Source organism: Salvelinus sp. IW2-2015, linkage group LG3 (genome assembly GCF_002910315.2).
Source record: "Salvelinus sp. IW2-2015 linkage group LG3, ASM291031v2, whole genome shotgun sequence".
NCBI classification, from domain to species: Eukaryota; Metazoa; Chordata; class Actinopteri; order Salmoniformes; family Salmonidae; genus Salvelinus; species Salvelinus sp. IW2-2015.
The window spans coordinates 27,843,558-27,863,261 of NC_036840.1; the positions used below are offsets into that span (position 1 = coordinate 27,843,558).

Consider the following 19,704-nt stretch of genomic DNA (forward strand, 5'->3'; position numbering starts at 1 on the left):
TTCATGGCTACAGACGTGAGTGCTACGGGTCGGTAGTCATTTAGGCAGGTTACCTTAGTGTTCTTGGGCACATGGACTATGGTGGTCTGCTTGAAACATGTTGGTATTACAGACAGGGAGAGGTTGAAAATGTCAGTGAAGACACTTGCCAGTTGGTCAGCGCACGCTCGGAGTACACGTCCTGGTAATGCATCTGGCCCTGTGGCCTTGTGAATGCTGACCTGTTTAAAGGTCTTACTCACATCGGCTGCGGAGAGTGTGATCACACAGGTGTCCGGAACAGGTGATGCTCTCATGATGCATGTTTCAGTGTTACTTGCCTCCAAGCGAGCAGATAAGTTATTTAGCTCGTCTGGTAGGCTCGTGTCACTGGGCAGCTCTCGGCTCTGCTTCCCTTTGTAGTCTGTAGTAGTTTGCAGGCCCTGCCAGATGCGACGAACGTCAGAGCCGTTGTAGTACGATTTGATCTTGGTCCTGTATTGACGCTTTGCCTGTTTGATGGTTCGTCTGAGGGCATAGCGGGATTTCTTATATGCTTCCGGGTTAGAGTCCCGCTCCTTGAAAGCGGCAGCTCTACCCTTTAACTCAGTGTGAATGTTGCCTGTAATCCCTGGCTTCTGGTTGGGGTATGTATGTACCGTCACTGTGGGGACGACATCCTCGATGCACTTTGCACGTATTGATAAGCCAGTGACTGATGTGGTGTACTCCTCATTGCCATCGGAAGAATCCCGGAACATATTCCATTCTGTGCTAGCAAGGCAGTCCTGTAGTTTAGCATCTGCTTCATCTTACCACGTTTTTATAGCCCGAGACACTGGTGCTTCCTGCTTTAATTTTAGCTTGTAAGCAGGAATCAGGAGGATAGAATTATGGTCAGATTTGTCAAATGGAGGGCAAGGGAGAGCTTTGTACGCGTCTCTGTGTGTGGAGTGAAGGTGGTCTAGAATTTTTTTCCCTCTGGTTGCACATTTAACATGCTAATAGAAATTAGGTAAAACTGATTTAAGTTTCCCTGCATTAATTAAAGTCCCCGGCCACTAGAAGCCGGGGACTTTAATGGATGAGCGTTTTCCTGTTTGCTTATGGCGGTATACAGCTCATTGAGTGRGGTTTTAGTGCCAGCATCGGTCTGTGGGGGTATGTAGACAGCTACGAAAAATACAGATGAAAACTCTCCAGGTAGATAGTTGGGTCTGCAGTTTATCATGAGATACACTACCTCAGGCGAGCAAAAGCTCGAAACTTCCTTAGATATCATGCACCAGCTGTTGTTTACATAAATGCATAGGCCCCCGCACCTTGTCTTACCAGAGGCTGCTGTTCTGTCTTACTGATAGAGTGTGTAACCCGCCAGCTTTATGTTCTTAATGTCGTCGTTCAGCCACGACTCGGTGAAACATAAGATATTACAGTTTTTAATGTCCCGTTGGTAGGATAAACGTGCTTTCAGTTTTTCCCATTTATTTTCCAGCGATTGAACGTTAGCTAACAGGATGGAAGGCATGGGCAGGTTAGCCACTCGTCTCCTGATCCTCACAAGGCACCCTGATCTCTTTCCGCGAAATCTATGTTTCCTTATCCAGCAAATAACGGGGATCTGGGCCTGGTTGGATCATGTTAATGACACTTTGGATCATGTTAATGACATAATAAAAATACTTAACAATTCTCCATAGTTTACCTTGTAAAAACCATAGGGGAAGAAGTGATCTTTTGCATTTTCAATGTCCTTCGATTGGGAATGTKTGTAGTACTTGGGAATGACCCACTCTAAAATCTGATAAATGTCTCAGAAAAGTTTACTGTGTGTGGAATMAACCACAATAGACTTGAGGGTATTACGTTCTCAGAGTGGTGGGCATTTGTATATTGAGCTTCCCATAACTTTCCACAATGGGAATTGTAGTAAACTTCAGACAAAGCATTTCTGTTCCGAACCAGAGGCTCGCATTGTTAGTCTAGCTTGTAATGCAACAGGGTGACAGATAACAATACAATAACGTATTCTGATGAGTGATGGGAAAGTGCTCAACTGAAGCTTATTTTATACTAGAGATGCATTACACATTTGGAACATTTTCCCAACACTTGTGGGCGTCACAGTTGAGAGTTTTCCAGTTATGTATGAGGAGTAATCTAATTGGTCTGAAATATTTGGCGTGGCTGTGAAGTTGACTGGCATTAGCAAATCGCAGTGTGGTTAAACTTGACATTCACTAAGTATTTTTCCCGAGGAAGAAACAAGATATTCATGGTAAAGGACCACCATTATTAAGTTTTCCACACAGGTTCATAAATCTCCCAACATGCACTCCTTTATGTCTGGGAATGCYAAATGAAAGGCTGACAGTGGATCCGATTTGCTATGGAGGCCACAGATGCAAAAGCATTAGCCAAACSAAGAGATAAAGTATACAATTGGTTGAGCTAGGCATTAACACTAATACTTTGTTTAGATATTGAAAATAATCAATCAGAAATACATTWTCAACCACTTTCAATATTCTCTCAATGCCAGGAAAACATTGCCTCGTTGATATAGCACAGCACATAGTATAATGACAGTTATCTTATTAAATGACTTTTAAATTGACTTGGGATTCTTGTTTGAGACGTCTATATCTGTGCCTTCCTTCCTGTTTGCAGGGGCCCCTGCCTTTGCTGTATGGACCCCCTTTGATCCCCCTACTACACTAACCCATATCCTGTGTCCTGAGTGTCGCATGGTGACAGTTCCCCAGATACCACATGATATTGGTATCCCAAGCCTGGTGGCACAGGCCCAATACAGTGTCTAATTTGTTAATGGATCTCCGTTGGAAGCTCTTTTTCTCAGACGCATGTCGGTGTAATTATTTGCTCTGGAGGGAAGTAATTGGGGCCAAGCTACTTGAATGAATAAATCATTGTTTTGGACTTGTGTGATCTTTTTGACTCGGAGATAGCTAGGCCCCCTGTGTTTGTTTCCCATGCGTATCTTTCCTTTTGGATGTAGTTGAGACAAGGGCATGACTTGCCCCGTTGTGGGATCATTCCGTGTGAAACTGGAACAGAAATGTCAGAGGAAATTGTGTATCAATTGTGAATTATTATGACATTTAGTACAAAGATATGTCTTTTGGAGGAAGGATCTTTGACATAGCCTTGGCATTTCTATACAACATTAGTATGGAGACAGAAGTGATCTATGTTTGGATATCCCTGAAAATGTGGCCTTACCAAGGCCTCTTTTAATAATATGGAATTACTATGCCAAACAGGTTCGTTTTATGACTTTTAGCCGACTCCCTTAGCTTCCAAAACAATTCTAACATCTCTCTGTGATCTGGCCGACTGCATGGTTATCATACCATTGTATGATGTGAATAGGAAATACACTACATAGTACAACAGCTATGACATGACAGGACTGAAGGGAGCTGATTATTAGCAGATAGCCTATTCAACCACCCGGTTAGAATATGGTTCATTAACAACTCTGGCAAACAGTTTGACCTGAAGAACCCTTTCTTGATAGAACAAACAACACTGAAGATTACAGAGGTGCTGAGAAAAAAGTGGTTCTCTGACGCTCTTGTTGGGGCCTCTTTACGCRGCACTACTTTGAGGACACAAACTAGGTCCAGGAAAGACGTGTGTGTTGTAAACAGACAAATCTATATTCAAATGTCTCTTTAAGAGATGTCCTCCGGAGGTAGTGTGGGAGACATCTACACCACATAATCCCCTCTGAGTGGTACAGTGTAAAGACAAGGCTCTTACACACCACATGTCCCTGCAAGAATTACATGAATTACCTGCAATACTGCCATTTCCTGGTTGCTAAAATTCAAATAGTTTATGTGACAAAACAAGCAATGGATAGTGTAGGGAATCATTGTACCATCTAAACCGCTGTGAAATATATTTTCAATAACCAAAAATATTGTATTTTCAGCTGTTTGTAGCTGGTGTACAAAATCAAAAGGTAAAGAGGCAAAAACAAAACTTAAGAACGCGAAGCACAGAAATAGCGCACATAGAACATATCTACCACTTCTTAGGCTTGCTTTCAATGAGAATGACAGATCTATAACTCACGTTTCTATGTGATTTTGGTAGTGTCAGTAGCCCAAATTTTGCTCTGCTAGCCAAATTGAAAATGGAAGTCTTTTAAAATATCCACACATTTGTGAATCATTGAGTTAATAAAGGGTGCAATACTATGCACAACATGGTTTAGATGAGAACCTCAATTCATAGTTTGAATTTCTATCCTTATTTTGTTTGTCTATGTACTATTTATGGTATGCCAAATGCTGCACTCACACATTTACATTTTAGCATTTTAGTCATTTAGCATCTTATCCAGAGCGATTTACAGTTAGTGCATTCATCTTAAGATAGATAGGTGGGACAACCACATATCACAGATATAGAAAGTACATTTCTCTCAATATCTAAGGCTAGTGTAAACAGAAAATTAGCAAATCTGATGTTGAAGATACTGTAGATCTCACTAGACATATTTTACTCATGTAAATCCACCCTTAGTTCAAGATCCAAGGAGTAAATTAAGTGAAAACGAATTAACCATATTCAATACCTTGACTGTCTGTAAATACCGAATTCAATCTTTAAAATTATATTTAGATTCAACAGGCTTTTTTACACTAACAAAATATATGATGTAAAACCTGCCTTTCTTCGACATCAGATTTGCCACTTTTCTGTTGACACTGTCCTTACAGTAAGAGTTGATCAAATTGAAGGAGCACGTGCACCCCGTGATTCATTGGGTTGACACACCTCTGCTGAAGGTGAACAGTAAACCGTTGAACCCCATGCTGTGTCAAAGAGAGCCCTTGTCTTTGCATTGTTTGCACTAGCAACCAAGGCCATGTTTAGCTGAGTCCGTATTTAGAGAGATAGACTTGACGTGCTGAGTGTTAATGTGAAAGAGACATTCTTAGAATATTTCGTCACAAAGGTGCTAAAGGAATATGAGCATGTGGAGAGAAAGTAAGCTTTTAATCCCCGCCTTGGAAATACAAAATACCCAAAACTGTACATGGGTGGTGTACCATGCCCTTCTCTCAGGAATTCCGATGCATAGAAGGGGTTATTAGCAAATCAACCTGAGGAACCTGTTCTTGTTGGTTGAAATCCTCCAATTACTTTATGAGCCACTGGGTCTAGTCATTCTGTTTCCCTGAATGGGATAGTCAAAGAATAGCCAGTGGCGACAAAGATAAGATTCATTGACAGGAAATGATGATGGTACATTGTCTGTTTCTAATTGAATGTGGTCAAACATAGGTCACACTGTCATTCCAAAAGGCTTTCTGGGGTGGGAAGTTTGGCTTTGTTAAGTCTTGACAAGTGTGCTAAAGGCCTAAGAAGCCGAGATAAGGCAAAGTAAACCAAATAAAGCTGCTTTGCTCTTTTAGTCATGGAAATTTGTTGGATCGTCAAGTTAAGGGAATCAAGAGCATGCTCAATTTTCCCCTTGCTTAACACCAGTACAGTGTGATCTCAGATAATATGGTGTGAGGCTGAAGTAGGAGAAAGTGGTAAACAGTATGTGACCAATACTTTAGACACCCAAACATATAGCACAAAATACATTTTCTATGCTGCAGCTAAATACAAATCATTGTGGTATTAACTGAGATGTACTGTAAATCCTCCCAATCCTCATGCAGTGATTAATACCAATTCAATGCATTTCCTATTTCAGTTTTTAACGGTGATTCTTCACTAATCGCTGCACCTCCAATGTTAAGGAAAACATGTATTTTGAACCAATATGAAACTATATTAAACCCCTTTCAAGGGTATTTGTATTTATCTTGCATGCTAACCATCATCAGAATGATCTGTGACTCACAGAGGCGTAAGTGACCACAATGGCTGTCTTTAACGCAAAAATAAAGTGAGAAGTGATATAGTATGCAGTTAAACAGAGTAGATCACTGTAGTCTCATTAGAAAAAAGAAGTGAGAGGTGATATGGGTTAGCTGCAGTGTTAAATAGAGCAGATGGGGATGTCATCACTGTGTGGGAACTGGAATGTAGTGGGGCTGCTCATCGTACCACAAGGGCCTCCGCTTTCCAATAATGACATTCTGTATGTACACTCCGGTCTTGAAATTCAATTATCTCKCTTAGCATCCAACAAGCCAGCGTGATGAATTAAAATGTCCATAAAAACATACTGTGGGTAGCACTCCTTTTCTGTTTCTGTCTTCTCTCTGACGGACATTCGTTTTTATTGACTTGACCCGACTATAATATTGTGTGACGAATACTCCCAAGGTTTAATTATAGTAACATGATGCTTCGTTCATGAGAAGTTAAGTCGTTACTAAAGTGTAATCCCAAATGGTTTTCCTTCCATTAAAGGTTAAACGGGTTTTAAAAAGAAAATTAACTACCATTTCCAGATTTTAGGATATGAATCGCCCTCTTTGCTTTGTGTTTTTTCAAGTAGTGTAAAGTGTGGAGATTAAAAGACAAAGGCCTAGATTTAATCAGATCGAGCGTTAACCGGCGARAGCCGACACCCACTTGGCTGATGTTTTGGCGGTGTCTATGTGCAACTGCATTGGAACTGCCAAATCAGTGAGCAGCTGCTCATTGTCACGGAGCCACACCCATCCCACATGCGTTAGAAGTTCAGAAGGWGAAAGTGTAGGTTAAATAGAAATAATGAAGCTCAAATTGGAAATCATTAAACAAAATAATGAGGATTTCTATRTGCCTAATCGAGGTGTAGATTACTATACATCTCAGTGTTCGAATTTGTGAACAATGCTGCATGGGATTTCTCTTAATGCGACTCTATGCAGCCAATGGCAATTTCCACTTTAGGTATAATGTCGGGAGCCGCTTGTAGATTTGACAGATCTAACGCAGTTCCACCTCCGACACAGCCAAAACAACCATTAGGCGGGTGTCAGTTAGCTCGAATCTGATAGAATCTAGATCTAACTGGGCACAATTATCTATGGTACATTGGTCAAATTGCCACATGTTGGAACTTCACTAGTCTGACAAAAATGGAGCAAGACTGCCTCATCATAAAAATCTGCATATAATCGCTTCTGTGGTTTTAATAAATAATCCAACAATTCTCTCCACTAATTGCATGTTACCACAAAATGGTCATTGTGTGAACCAGTGTGTGTGTGTGTGTGTGTGTGTGTGTGTGTGTGAGAAGGAGTTGTAGAATAAACCAATTGTATACAGAAACTGAGAAAGAAGACCATCACAATATATTATTTATTTTCCCCAACAAACCTTTCAACAACACCAATAAAAACAATAAATTACAACGTTAAAAAGTAAGCAACACGAAACAATACTCACAGGTAATGTGAATCGACACAGAAAGTGGAGCTTAAAGCTATATCATCTTTGTACAGAAATAAATGGCCTTACTTTTGTACTTGAATTTTGTTAGTTACCAGTCATTAACTAGTTGACTAGTTCAACAGTAAGGTATACACTGTGATCAACAAATACTATCTAGTAATTAAATTAACTGAGTGTTGTAAATGTCAAGATTTCCACTTTGTAAATGGTTTGCAATTCATCTCTTGTGGTAAAACAAAACAAAAAGAGTAAAATAACGACCTTGTTGGCATGGCAATTTGACTGCCATCTGTCTAAATAAAAAAGCAAGCAAGAACAATGTATCCGTCCAATGTTAAATATATACGCATATAACTGTAAAACTCTATGTTTTATTTTAATTTTAATAGCTTCCATATTTAGTAGATGAGCTAAAATACAGTGATTTGGCATGTTCACAAATTGCACTTGAATGATACAACCTCTAGATGAGGGAAAACAGTATTTCTGCCGCACTAAACCAGTCCAGCCGATGTCTCCGCATGGAACCGCTAATGCTCCAAATTACCACAAATTATCTACTACATTAACTTAGTTCAGATGGATGAACGGCTAACCAAAGACACGGTATCTAAGTGAAAAAGAATAAAAGAGACTGAGGTATCAGACTCTTTGGAATACAGTCAGAGTGCACTGAATGAACATTTTGTGAAAAACCCATCACATTTTTGCCAATTCAGTCGTGCTGTTCTAACAACAAAACAAACAACAATTTACTTCCTAAAGGTTAGATTTGTAAGTAAGATTCCCCGTCAAAGAGTCGCCTCCACGTTCCTGGAGGATTCAAGGGGAGGGTCTTGGTAAGAGCACTCGAACGCAACACCAAAGATGATGAGGATGAGAGAGCACTACTTAGCATTACTTTCGTTTTTTCCCCTTTTTGTTTCAGACCTGTTGATAGTGGTTGTAGTTCATATTGTTGGGGGCAGATAAATTGCACCTTTGTTGAATTCTCAATGATGTTTAAAGCTCTTCCGAACTGGCGACAAGTGGCTAAGGTTTAGTGAGGTGTAAATGCATCAAAGACAAAAAATAATTTGGTTTTAAGATACAAAATAGCACAACTGAGTATTTGCCTGTGGTAAACCCACTTAAATGGGCCAGTAACCGAAAGGTTGCTGGATCGAATCCACGAGCTGACAAGATAAAAATCCTGAACAAGGCAGTTAACCCACTGTTCCCCGGTAGGCCGTCATTGTAAATAAGAATTTGTTCTCAACTGACTTGCCTATTAAATAAAGGTCAACTTAAAATGTCACTGTAGAATACTTAGCAGCAGGAAAATAACAGATCATCAAGGGAAACATCCATGTGCTATATTTCCCACAGGGAGCTCAATGAACAAGACAACTTATGAAACATTTGTAATGAACTATTACCATGCCAACTCATTGATAACGCTAGGTAAAATAACCCTGTGGTCTTTGCCTGTGTTGGTAATAGCACTATCCAAAGCAATAGTACTCATCGGAATCCACTCTGACTTGCATGGGTGGCTTGTTGAAAGTCTTGTCCTCTATAATGGGTATATCTGAGAAAAGATTAAGATCCGTCGGAGAAGGGTGGTCTGAAAGGTCCTCGGCTAACTCATCCAACGTATCCAGATAGCTGCCCACGGATATCCCGTCCAATCCGTCACTGTTTCCGTCATGCAGACTGGTGAAGCTGCCTCGTGGAGAGGTGTCGTCCTCGCTGTCCGTTAAGCTGTACAGGCTGCCAGTCAGGCTGCTTTCACGACTGGCTATGCCCCCCTTGTCCTCCATCACCCATTTGATGGATTCGATGCCCTCGTTGATTGACATCAGCTGCTGCATCAGCTTGACATCGATTGCACGGAGGTGGGCCTGCGTTTGGTGTTAGAAGGAGATTCATTTTAGGACTTTATTATAGATTTTTACAAGCAACATTGACAACTTGAAAGCCTTTTTTTTTTTTTTTACACACAATATCACACTTCCAACAATTAGGCCTACAATCTTATTTGTTTTCTAAATTCACTGCTTTTCTATTCCATTCGTGTGAGAAGAACATCACCAGCATGTATTTTGAGTTGGCAAAGTAATGCTGAAAAGCAAATTGTCCCTTGGGGATTGTAAAGACACCACTCTACTCTTTGGCATGTGGACAAGGACAAAGGTAAAACAAAAAAGCATGCCACAGGAAATCATTCCATCCTTGGCGTGTAACAGCATGGTATATGAGGGCATAGCAGGACATTCTCGCCCTGACACCCATACAGTACCACCATTGATTTATCACTTCACAATAAGATTTTCCCTGGCTACTAGTGACAAATAGACAGCCGTTTACACCAATGTACAGTCAGTAGCAGCAGTCTCGAGCCAGTCAAAAAGCATTATGCCAGATAGTGGTTGACAAGGCTGATACAATGGCCCGGACAGCTGGCTGGCTATAAAACAGTGCCATTTTTGGGAGTTGATCGTGACTAGCTCATAATGCTGCCAGTGTTTGCTTACGGATATAACCTGTCCTTTATGTGTGCACAGACGCCCAGCCGGAGCATAGTGGAATTTTACAGAAGGATTAGCAGTGTCAATTAAAGTTGGCTTGAATGGGGTGGTGAATCACAAGATGGGTATAGCTAATGTAATTTACTGCTGCTTGTTTGTTAGTCATTGAAATTGAACTTCATTGATTTAGTATCTAACAATACTTACTTATGATTTATGTTTTAAGATATTTTCTGAACTCTGTTTAAAACTAGTTACATTATTCTGAACTTTTGTCTAAAACTGGAGTTGCTGGCAATACAGGTCAATCCTATACAGATTTGACAAACTGTTAATCCCTCTATGTATATCGTAAAGTGAACCAGTCGGTTAGCCAAATGGCCAAGAGAAAAGCAGCCTAATTGGATTGAAGAAGTGACAGCAGAGCAAAAGCCTTAGATGGCCCAAATGTGCCATTCACTATAGTAGGGACTAGGGAGCACAGCGGACTATACCTGTTTTAAATGTAATTCAACTGAATGGAATAATACTGGTATTTTTCTGCTTTACTCCTAATAGAGCATGGTGGATGTATTTCAGTCGTGGTCAACAAAATCATTTTTGACTGTCCAGTCAGAACACAAAGACTAGCTTTCCTCCATCACGATATGCCTTTGTGTCCGGCAAAATGCACTCCCGGGTGGGATATCTTCTCTGTTATTATAGTTTACTGGGCCTGTCATCATAATCGTATTATGAACCACCCTTTCAATGACTTCAACATGGAAACGAACACGAGAGAGGTATTTTGCCTCAGTTGGTTAACCAGGCAATGACACAGTACCCTTCTGTACAAACTCTTGTCAATTTGACCATCTGTTCAAGGGTCCTAATGCCTTGACTGACCTTAAGCCTTAAAAGGGGTGGGGGGTCTTCTCAATACAGGGGGTCAAACAAGGCTAGTAATACTATAGCATGGAATCCAAGTGATAATCAATTTGAATTCCAGGCTATCCTCCTGTATTTCTGTTGAGTTTGGAATTTGTGTAAGTGAGCGTTAATTGAGGTGAGAATTGTCTGCCTGCGTGATACCTGACAATTTATTTTGGATTTTTTATTTATTTAACCCTTATTTAACTAGGCAAGCCAGTTAAGAACTATGCATTGTTGTTGTTATGTGTAGAGAGCAAGTGTTAATGGCTTTCGCCAACTGGGTGGCATCACATCTGTAGCTGAGAGAGGGTGAGAAACATCACTAAATCAATAGATTTATAGCTCAACACGCAATAGAATTGGTTATTTAAGAGGTGGGCCAATGTCGATCGTTTTGGGATTGAGACACRGACTCCCATTGTCTTGTTGTGTATTAAATGGCGGCCAGAAATATGTCAAAAAAACTGTACCCGGTTGTGTGTATTCTACTTCTATTTCAGATGATGGAGTTACAGTGGAAGTCAATGAGACATAAACAAGACATGTCACTCACTATTATATACATATTTCCAATGCCTTGCGACCAGGCGGCATTTTAAGTCATCCATAAACTTCTGAGATGCCAAAAGTATACCCTATGAACACAATGGCAATACAGTTGGATTGCCATCAGTCGTCTGGAAGTTACTGCATAACATGCCGAGTTATGATATCACAGGTCAGTGAACTAACGTAACGTCCAAGTTCCATTAAAGCCTAAGGCAAACAGCTGCAACAGCTAGACTACTGCAGCCAAAAGCTTTTTTGTTATCTTGTGTCGATGGTACATTGCATTTAATGCAATGCAGCAATGAATATACAGCATGGTTTTGAAGGAGCAGTGAACTGACTTGAAAAAGCCTGGGTCCGAATTGCAATTGTACCGGATTTGAATGTCTGCTTCGGTATTCAATAAACTTTATTATAGGCTTACTGCATGAAACAACTCACTGACCCAACAGCGACAGACGGACATATATTTGAAGATGCATCTTTAAGGCAACCACATAGCCTACCATTTCCTGTTTCAAAAATAATATCTTGCTCTCCAGTCGTTTTACGTCAGCAGAGTTTGAGCGGTTCTTCGGTGTCGCCGGTTTTCRATCCTCATGTTTGTCGTGATGATGATGTCCTCCCGCTAGGGAACGAATGAGACTTTCAGGAACACTGCGACCCAACTTTTTCTCAATATCCTTAAAATCGGATAACACGTTGTCCTCTTCCATGATAGAATTGCAGTAAGAATWTAAACGGAAAACGATATATGCTACGTGCAGTAGAAATAACACAGAGAGCAACGTATGGGGTTCAGTGGTTAGAGTTTGATGGCTCCGTCTGATTTCACTTCCGAAGAAAAGGTCATAGCCTGGATGGTCTTAGAGGTCTGATGTTGAAAGCGACTGCTATATCCATAGGCGCACAGTAACACAGTTTCCCAATCCAATTCTTATCACCAACTCAAAATATAGAGTGCAATTCAAAACAAAACAGAAACAACCCCTGTTATTACTGTAGCACAGCCACTACAGACGTGAATTGAGAYATTTGGAAGTCCCTTGCGCCGGGGTGTCAGCGGTGACAATTGAAACAATATTCGTACCACGGAGCGGCACAGTAGGATGACGACGTGCTGCTCAACCACACAGTTTATGACTGAAACCTTACACCCCGGACAAGTGGGACTAAGAAACTACGCCTGTTTGCCGTAATGATAAGGCAATTGTCGCAGCATATATTTTTGTGTATTGTGCACAAAATACACCCATATGGTAGCCTACAGTATTTTCATCAGTATCATCAGTTCAATCATACACCGGATTAAATTGCCATTTCATGTCAGCAAAGTAGGCTACAGTAAACTGTATTTCTGAATTTATTTGAATTCAAACCAATGTTGTGTAGCCATCCTAATGGCCTATTTGCATACATTGTTATTAAACCAGCATAATAAAATCAATACATTTTAAAAAGCTATCTTGAACGAGTTTAAAGCAAACAAATTAACCTAAGTTTGACCTGATTAATAATGATATATTTCTTCAAAGCAACACAAATAKATTTTTCCCCGATTGACTCTTTTTCAAGTCGTATTGGACTTCACACTTCTACCCCCTTGTGGCAATACATGAGAATTGACATTACCTACACAAGAATGGCAAAGTAGTACTTTGCCATACAACTTAATGAGAATGAGGATCTTTTCGTTTTTTCTATTCTATTCTATTAAATTKTATTCTATTTGATTCTACTTTGTCCACATAGTAATGTGCTCTTAGCTGTCATGGCACATAAGGAGAGTAAATGTGTATGAATCATGACATTGCACTCCACAAGTGTTGCAGAAATTATAATAATGCAAGACAAATTCTTAACCTTTAATTTTGTTTAATCACCAAATATTGTCAATGGAATTACAAATAAGTTCCATTTTGACCGAKATATGTTTACAAATTTACAGAAAACCATCGTTATACTCAGAATCTGTAGTTATACAGGTCAAGGCACTCCGTAAAGTAGAATGAGTGATGCAATCAATAAGATTCCATATTATGTACTACAGCAGTCAGCAGTGGTGGTAAAACTTGGCAATGGGAGGACCGCAGTGTGCAGGTTTTTGTTCCAGACTATACTTAATTCAACCCACACCCTGCATCGACAACATTTGGCCACTCCCGGAATACAGTTTGTGATGCATATTCTACGGCACTTGAAACTKAATTTGAAATGATGAAAACATAGCTGCTAACAATACAAATGTAAGAACATATGTGACGCTCAGCTAAGCCTTGGTCATGATCATTAGGCACGAAACGGGAGAAAATTGACAGAAACAGGGATGGACTCATTTTATGTTGTGGAAATTTTGTTGCAAAAAGCGTGCCCTAACGAACATAACCCTGTAGTTTCACACACAGCTCAGACCACGGATTGGCCTTTGTCGTCGTCGTAGCGTTGGTACTGTTCTCCCAGCAGGGGCTGGCGGCCCTCCAGTTTGCTGTAAGAGTGGGAGCGCACGGCACATGTGGTTGCAGCAAAGATTACAGCGACGACGACCAGGGCCGCCACGATGGCAATGGTGATGATCTCAGTCAAAGTTAAAGGAGCAGCTATAGAGACGAGACAAGATTTATAACATTTACATTRGTCATATGGAATGTGAAACTCGCAAACAGACAGACAGACAGATAGACAGACGGAAGGGCTCTTAGCAAAATAGCATCAATGAAGAAACTGTAAGCATAACAAGCTGTGAGCATAACATTGCATATAAAGTCAGGTCCATGATTATTGTCACCCTTGACAAATATGAGCAAAAAAACGGTATAAYGTCTAATAAAAACTGAGCTACAAAACAATGGGACAATATATATAAAATATGGTGGTGGATCTATTACTTCCTAAACAAAATCTCTTTCTAATTGTATTAGTATAAAATATATAATTTTCCCTTTTTCCCATACAATATAGCTGTCACGACTTCTACCGAATGTGGCTCCTCTTCCTGTTCGGGTGGCGCTCGGCTGTCGTCGTCATCGGCCTACTAGCTGCCATCGATCCCTTTTCCCTTTTCTGTTGGTTTTGTCTGATTTGTTTCACCTGTTTCTTGTTTAGATTTTGAGTTGGGCTATTTAAGCCGGTAGGCCCGCCTGCTCTTTGTGCGGGCTTGATTATTTTCCCCACTGTGTTGACGTGTGGTAGTGCGTGTTGTTTAGTTACCTGTTTTGGGCATTTGTTTGATTTACGCCCAGTTTCGTGGAGAGTACTACTTTTCCCTGTGTGTAATAAAGCGCTATTCTGAACTTTCTGCCTCCTGCACCTGACTCCGCACCCACTACGCCTAGTGTGTTACAATAGCTCYGTTTTTGTAATATTTATTTCATACAGTCTTTTTTGCTCATCTTTATCAAGGCTTCCAATAATTCCGGTCCTGACTGTATATAATAGATAAGACAAATATCCATAATGGATTTATATTGACATTATACACACCTAGCTATTCTGCCTGTATTTATATTGACATTATACACACCTGGCCATTCAGCCTGTATTTATAATGGCATTATACACACCTGGCCATTCAGCCTGTATTAATATTGACATTAATACACACCTGGCCATTCGGCCTCATAGGAGTAGCCAAGGTTCTCTGGGGCTGTAAGAAACATCTCAGCGTTGGTCACTGGAGGCCAGAAGGGAACCATGTTGTACCCGCTGTTGTGACCAATGGGGGCATTCTCTGAAGGATAGACTGCCAAATCTGCAAAATATATCAGTTAAGAGTCAGCTTATAAACATGTGCCGCTGATGTACAAAGAAAAAATCCTGCCAGAGGGTGCATAGTAATCGTGTTGTGTTGTGTAATCACCATTTTACCATGTCATTTAGAAACGGCCTGTACCGCATAGTCAACAAGTACATAGAGGATGGAAGAACATCGTATCTTCAGACAAGCAAGCACAGACAAAGCCAATAGATGAAGACAACAGATCAGGTATTGAACATGAGAGTGATAGGAGGATGGGATCCGTTACCAGGGGCGTGCCTCCTGAGCCACTCGTCAAAGATGGCATCTGTGAAAGTGTGGAGAAGCACGAAGATGGGGTCGTTGGGSGAGAGGTGGGTCTGTCCCCCTGTCCCGTTCAGAAACAGGTGGGCCAGGTTGTGGAGGCTCCGTACCACTGGGTCGTAGTTTCCCTGGGGGGCACTATAGCCTGTGCACARAACACAGGTAGCTTGTGGATTAAATACAGGAAACTGTGCGTAGTGGATGTGAATCTRGCCAGTAGCATGTTGGCAGGAGTACACCAGTGAAATGGGTGACGTCACACCTTCCCTAAGACCGAAATCTCTCAGAGTGACTAGACTCTTGCTCTAAGACAGTTGGCTTTGAGTTGCGTGTGTTATCGTGTGCAGAAGGTTGTTGGTTCACACCCTGCTCGGTACAGAACAGAATGCACTCTGTTGCGTGTGTGCGTGCGTGTGTCTGGGTGTGTATCATCATGCACAACAACCCTCAACGTTCAGTGTGTGTGAGCCTATGTACACTACAGGAAGTGTAGTGATATCTGTGTGTTTCAATGTGAATTACTATATCTATTGGTGTAGACCAGCAATAGCCACTCACCCTCGATGGTGTTCCTGAAGCTCTCTGAAGAGGTGGAGTAGTAGGGAGGGGTGTCAAAGGTGTTCACCTGCAGGCAGTCTGCAACATCCTGGGGCTCAGGGAGACGCTGCACCATGGGGCGGGCCACGTTTCCAGCTGGGTTCCTCCTGATGGGGGTGGTCTCAGTATCTGGGTGGAGAGAGAGGAGAGGGTTAAAAGGGTGGTCTTAGTAACCTGGGTTAATAGAGGGAATAATAAATGGGATTGGTAAGTTGGGAAGTGCTGAAAATACACCAGGGCCATGTTTAAATACTATTTAGATCCTTCATTCTTTTTATTCCTTCCTTCCTTCCTTCRTTCCGGAAATCACCCTGTTGGAGGAGAAGAGCCCTCCACTTTGAATCTTGTTCTCTGATGGGTTTTTGAGGAGACGAGGAGAGAGGATGCAAGGAATCGAGGAAAGATTAATTGAGCTAGTGCTTGAAGACTAATGTTGACAAGCTCATTGCTTCCCCTAGTGTTCTGACAAGGTGTTGCGCCAACAGCACCAACACTTGAACCAGGCTTAATTAAGCAAATAATGATAGTAATCAACAGGTATTACAATATGGAATGGTGAAGTTGCTCAAAGGGACACTACACGTCCCTTGATGTTCTGGTCATTTTTCAACCTTACTGAGCATGTTTATATAATCTCAGTGACTTTTACGGATTTTAACATCTGTGCCTACAGACAACTTCTAACCACCATATAGGGGGTTCTCTTCAAAACGTGGAAGGATATGAGAGCACCACTGAAGGCTTACTGTTGCAGATGGTCCCCAGTGTGTCATAGTCCCCCACACTCTCACAGATCACCCTCCAGTTGGAGAAGATGGAGTTGGTGCTGATGGAATTCATATCGAGGTTGCTCCTCGCTCCCAATAGGTCATCTGTGCAGATGTCACAGGTGCTTCCACCAARGGCAAAGTTCCAGTAGGGCAGGGCAAAGGACGGGTCTTGCAGCATATCCTAAATTGAAAGTAGGTTTAGAAAAAATTACATAAAGGGCACACAATTCTAATAATCATATTGTGCAATTAGAAACACCTTAATAATCTGCAATTGAAATAGTTACAAATGGGCAGAGGAGTATATAGTGGCTGCATTATTTCCATTCAATTGAACAAACAACATACCACCATCTCAATATTTAGTTGCAACTGATTTAATGTATTTCATTGTATGAAACAATGATTTGCCTTTATTGCTATAGCCTAATATATGGTTATGCCAAGATAATGATCTTTAAAAACAATAAACAATCTTTGTCAGTAATGAACCAATGACTAATACACAYTTCAATAAATGACTTGGGCAACAGATGCTCTGTTGTGCCCAATTAGAAGAGAAATCTAGGCTCAGACTAGTAACGCCTAAGCACATTTTCTGCTAAGCTTGCTTGATTTTGGCAGGAAATTGCTTCTTCTAGAAAAAATATCCTCACCCTTAATAGGGCACTAATTCCAACAAACAATAGGGAAAGTGAAATGACTATTGATGGGCAATAAATACAGATTCAAATGGATTTGCTGATGGTGAAAATCCATAATAGCATTGGATGATGGCCTATTAGACTGTGATATACAATTGAATAATCAACCCCCAGTGGTTGGCACACTACAAAAAAAGTTATTTGCATTATGATGCATTATTTCAGTTCATATTTTACATGTATACAGTGACATATMGCCGGTACCCCATCTCACCTGCATGTCACGCTCAAGTTGGAGCAGGTGAAACCTGTGCCAGGTCACAAAACCGGGACCTTCATGAGAGAAGTCGACTCCGCCAAAGCTCGGCTGGCCGGCCCCTAAGAAGGTTTTGCTGACCGAATAGTAGTGGGTCCACACAAAGTAATTGTAGATGGTGATGTTCTCAAACTGCGGGGTGTTTCCATCCGGCCCGAATACCTCCTGGTACCGCCTCGTAGCAATTACAATGTCCGGGTGCACRGCGCGCTTGGCCTGGTCCAGCGCGGTCACGAAAGCTCGCTTCTGATCCGKACTGAGCTGCATCACGTTTCTCCGGACTGAAGGATTAAAACCAGTCATGCGTTAATGAGCACATTCTTTTGTGAGAAGAAATTGAGAAATTACCCACTGGGCACACACTGGTTGAATCAACGTTGTTTCCACGTAATTTCAATGAAATTACGTTGAATCAACGTGGAATGGACTTTGAATTGACGTCTGTGCCCACTGGGTATAGATAGGGCAGGTAGTCTATCCATAGTACCGTTAACCTTTACGCATAGACCTACACCATTGCCTAAATACGAGGCAAAAATGTCATTATATCGTACATTAAATGCAACTATATGTAATCCATGGACGTTCGTGTCCTTGACATTTGTAAAGTGTTGTATGCTTTCCATAATCCCGTGCAGAAATGTGATTTTCAACCAGTTGAGCGGCCGCCGTACGTAAAGTACCGTGTGGCGGTGCTTGTATAGAGGTTGCTTGAGGTAGACTATAATTTACTTATTTTAATCAACATATATATGGACTGTTGATCTCAGTTAAATTYGTTTAKGTGTGAGATTTACCACACCACTAAATGAGACACATATTGGAGGTTATTAACCCTTTGCAGTTTCAATTGCGTAAAAACATCAAATCATTTTGTAATGGAAACTGAAACATTTGTTTCCCAGGGGGARAAAAAAAAACGTACCAACAGCAACCGGTTGGTCACAGTTTAACCCGGCCAATCCATGCCTACAACGGCCACAATTATAACCGGTGAAATTCCCGTTGCACTGGCAGGTTCGATTGAAGTAGCGGATGGGCCAACGTTCACGGTCATCCCGTCCATCGTGGGGGTACTGGGGGCCGTGTGCACTTGCGTCTGCCGCTATCGAAATGCACTGTCCACGTCCAGTAGCGGACCCGCAGTCGTCATTCGCGACCCCAAACGGGGATGGACAACACTGACCACTCCGAAGTCCCTCTGGAGTCACACATTCCCTCGGAAACTGCGCGCGCACAAACACTGRGCCCAAGAGCACTAGCAAGCCATACTTCCACATAACCTCGAATAGGCAAAAAGACACACACCAGAAAGTTAGTTAAATGGAAAGATGGATCACCCAAATCTCTTTCTTCAATCACACTAACGTTAGTCAGTACCTTACTCGTAACCTCATCACTTCAAAGTTKTTTTTCTGTTTCAATTCAGTGCGCGTTTGTATTTCCATGCCGCCCGACCCTCTTGTACTAATTGCCCCAACACCAGCCAAATAACCCCCTGGCCTTTAAATACTGGATTAGCGCATGACTYCCCGGATTTCTGATCTCCTCGTGATCACATCACATTTCTTACCGGACTGAGAGGGATAGAGGTTAGGTAGTCACGCACACTGTTCCACTAGTCCTACTGTGAAACATAATTTGGCATGTCACCTGTGGAAGCTATTGAATTAATGCTGTCCTCCAGTTTTAACCCCATCAATTAATGTTTATGAATTTCTGGACTAATTTCACCACATGTTGTCAAAAGGGATTACACTTAAATTACATGGCCACATTGAAAACCACAAAAGAGAGTGACTGCTCTAAATTAGTTTTACAAATCAAAGGAAGTACACTGCAACAACAAKAAAGTGTGGTCTGCTACAGTACATGGTTAAGTGTCACTTGGAATAAAATGGAACCATATTTACATGTTATTATGCCTACATATATTTATGTTGACCTTATCACTAATACAACCCACTCATCTGGATGGGATTGCAAAAGA

At 41.3% G+C, this 19,704-nt stretch overlaps 2 protein-coding genes across 2 annotated transcripts; both read right to left on the reverse strand.

Annotated features, from left to right (window-relative positions):
* Positions 1–8,745: 8,745 nt before the first annotated feature.
* Positions 8,746–12,471, reverse strand: LOC111954111 (leucine rich adaptor protein 1-like). Its single transcript, XM_023973612.2, has 2 exons — positions 11,837–12,471; positions 8,746–9,242 (listed from the first exon to the last, which is right to left on the reverse strand). Exons 1-2 carry the CDS (start codon positions 12,044–12,046, stop codon positions 8,844–8,846), a joined length of 609 nt encoding a protein of 202 aa, XP_023829380.1. The 5' UTR covers positions 12,047–12,471; the 3' UTR covers positions 8,746–8,843.
* Positions 12,472–13,181: 710 nt separating this feature from the next.
* Positions 13,182–19,196, reverse strand: LOC111954122 (5,6-dihydroxyindole-2-carboxylic acid oxidase). The gene is made up of 7 exons (XM_023973623.2): positions 18,640–19,196; positions 17,673–17,995; positions 16,731–16,935; positions 15,946–16,113; positions 15,353–15,532; positions 14,932–15,078; positions 13,182–13,927 (listed from the first exon to the last, which is right to left on the reverse strand). Exons 1-7 carry the CDS (start codon positions 18,992–18,994, stop codon positions 13,737–13,739), a joined length of 1,569 nt encoding a protein of 522 aa, XP_023829391.1. The 5' UTR covers positions 18,995–19,196; the 3' UTR covers positions 13,182–13,736.
* Between the last annotated feature and the right edge of the window lie 508 nt (positions 19,197–19,704).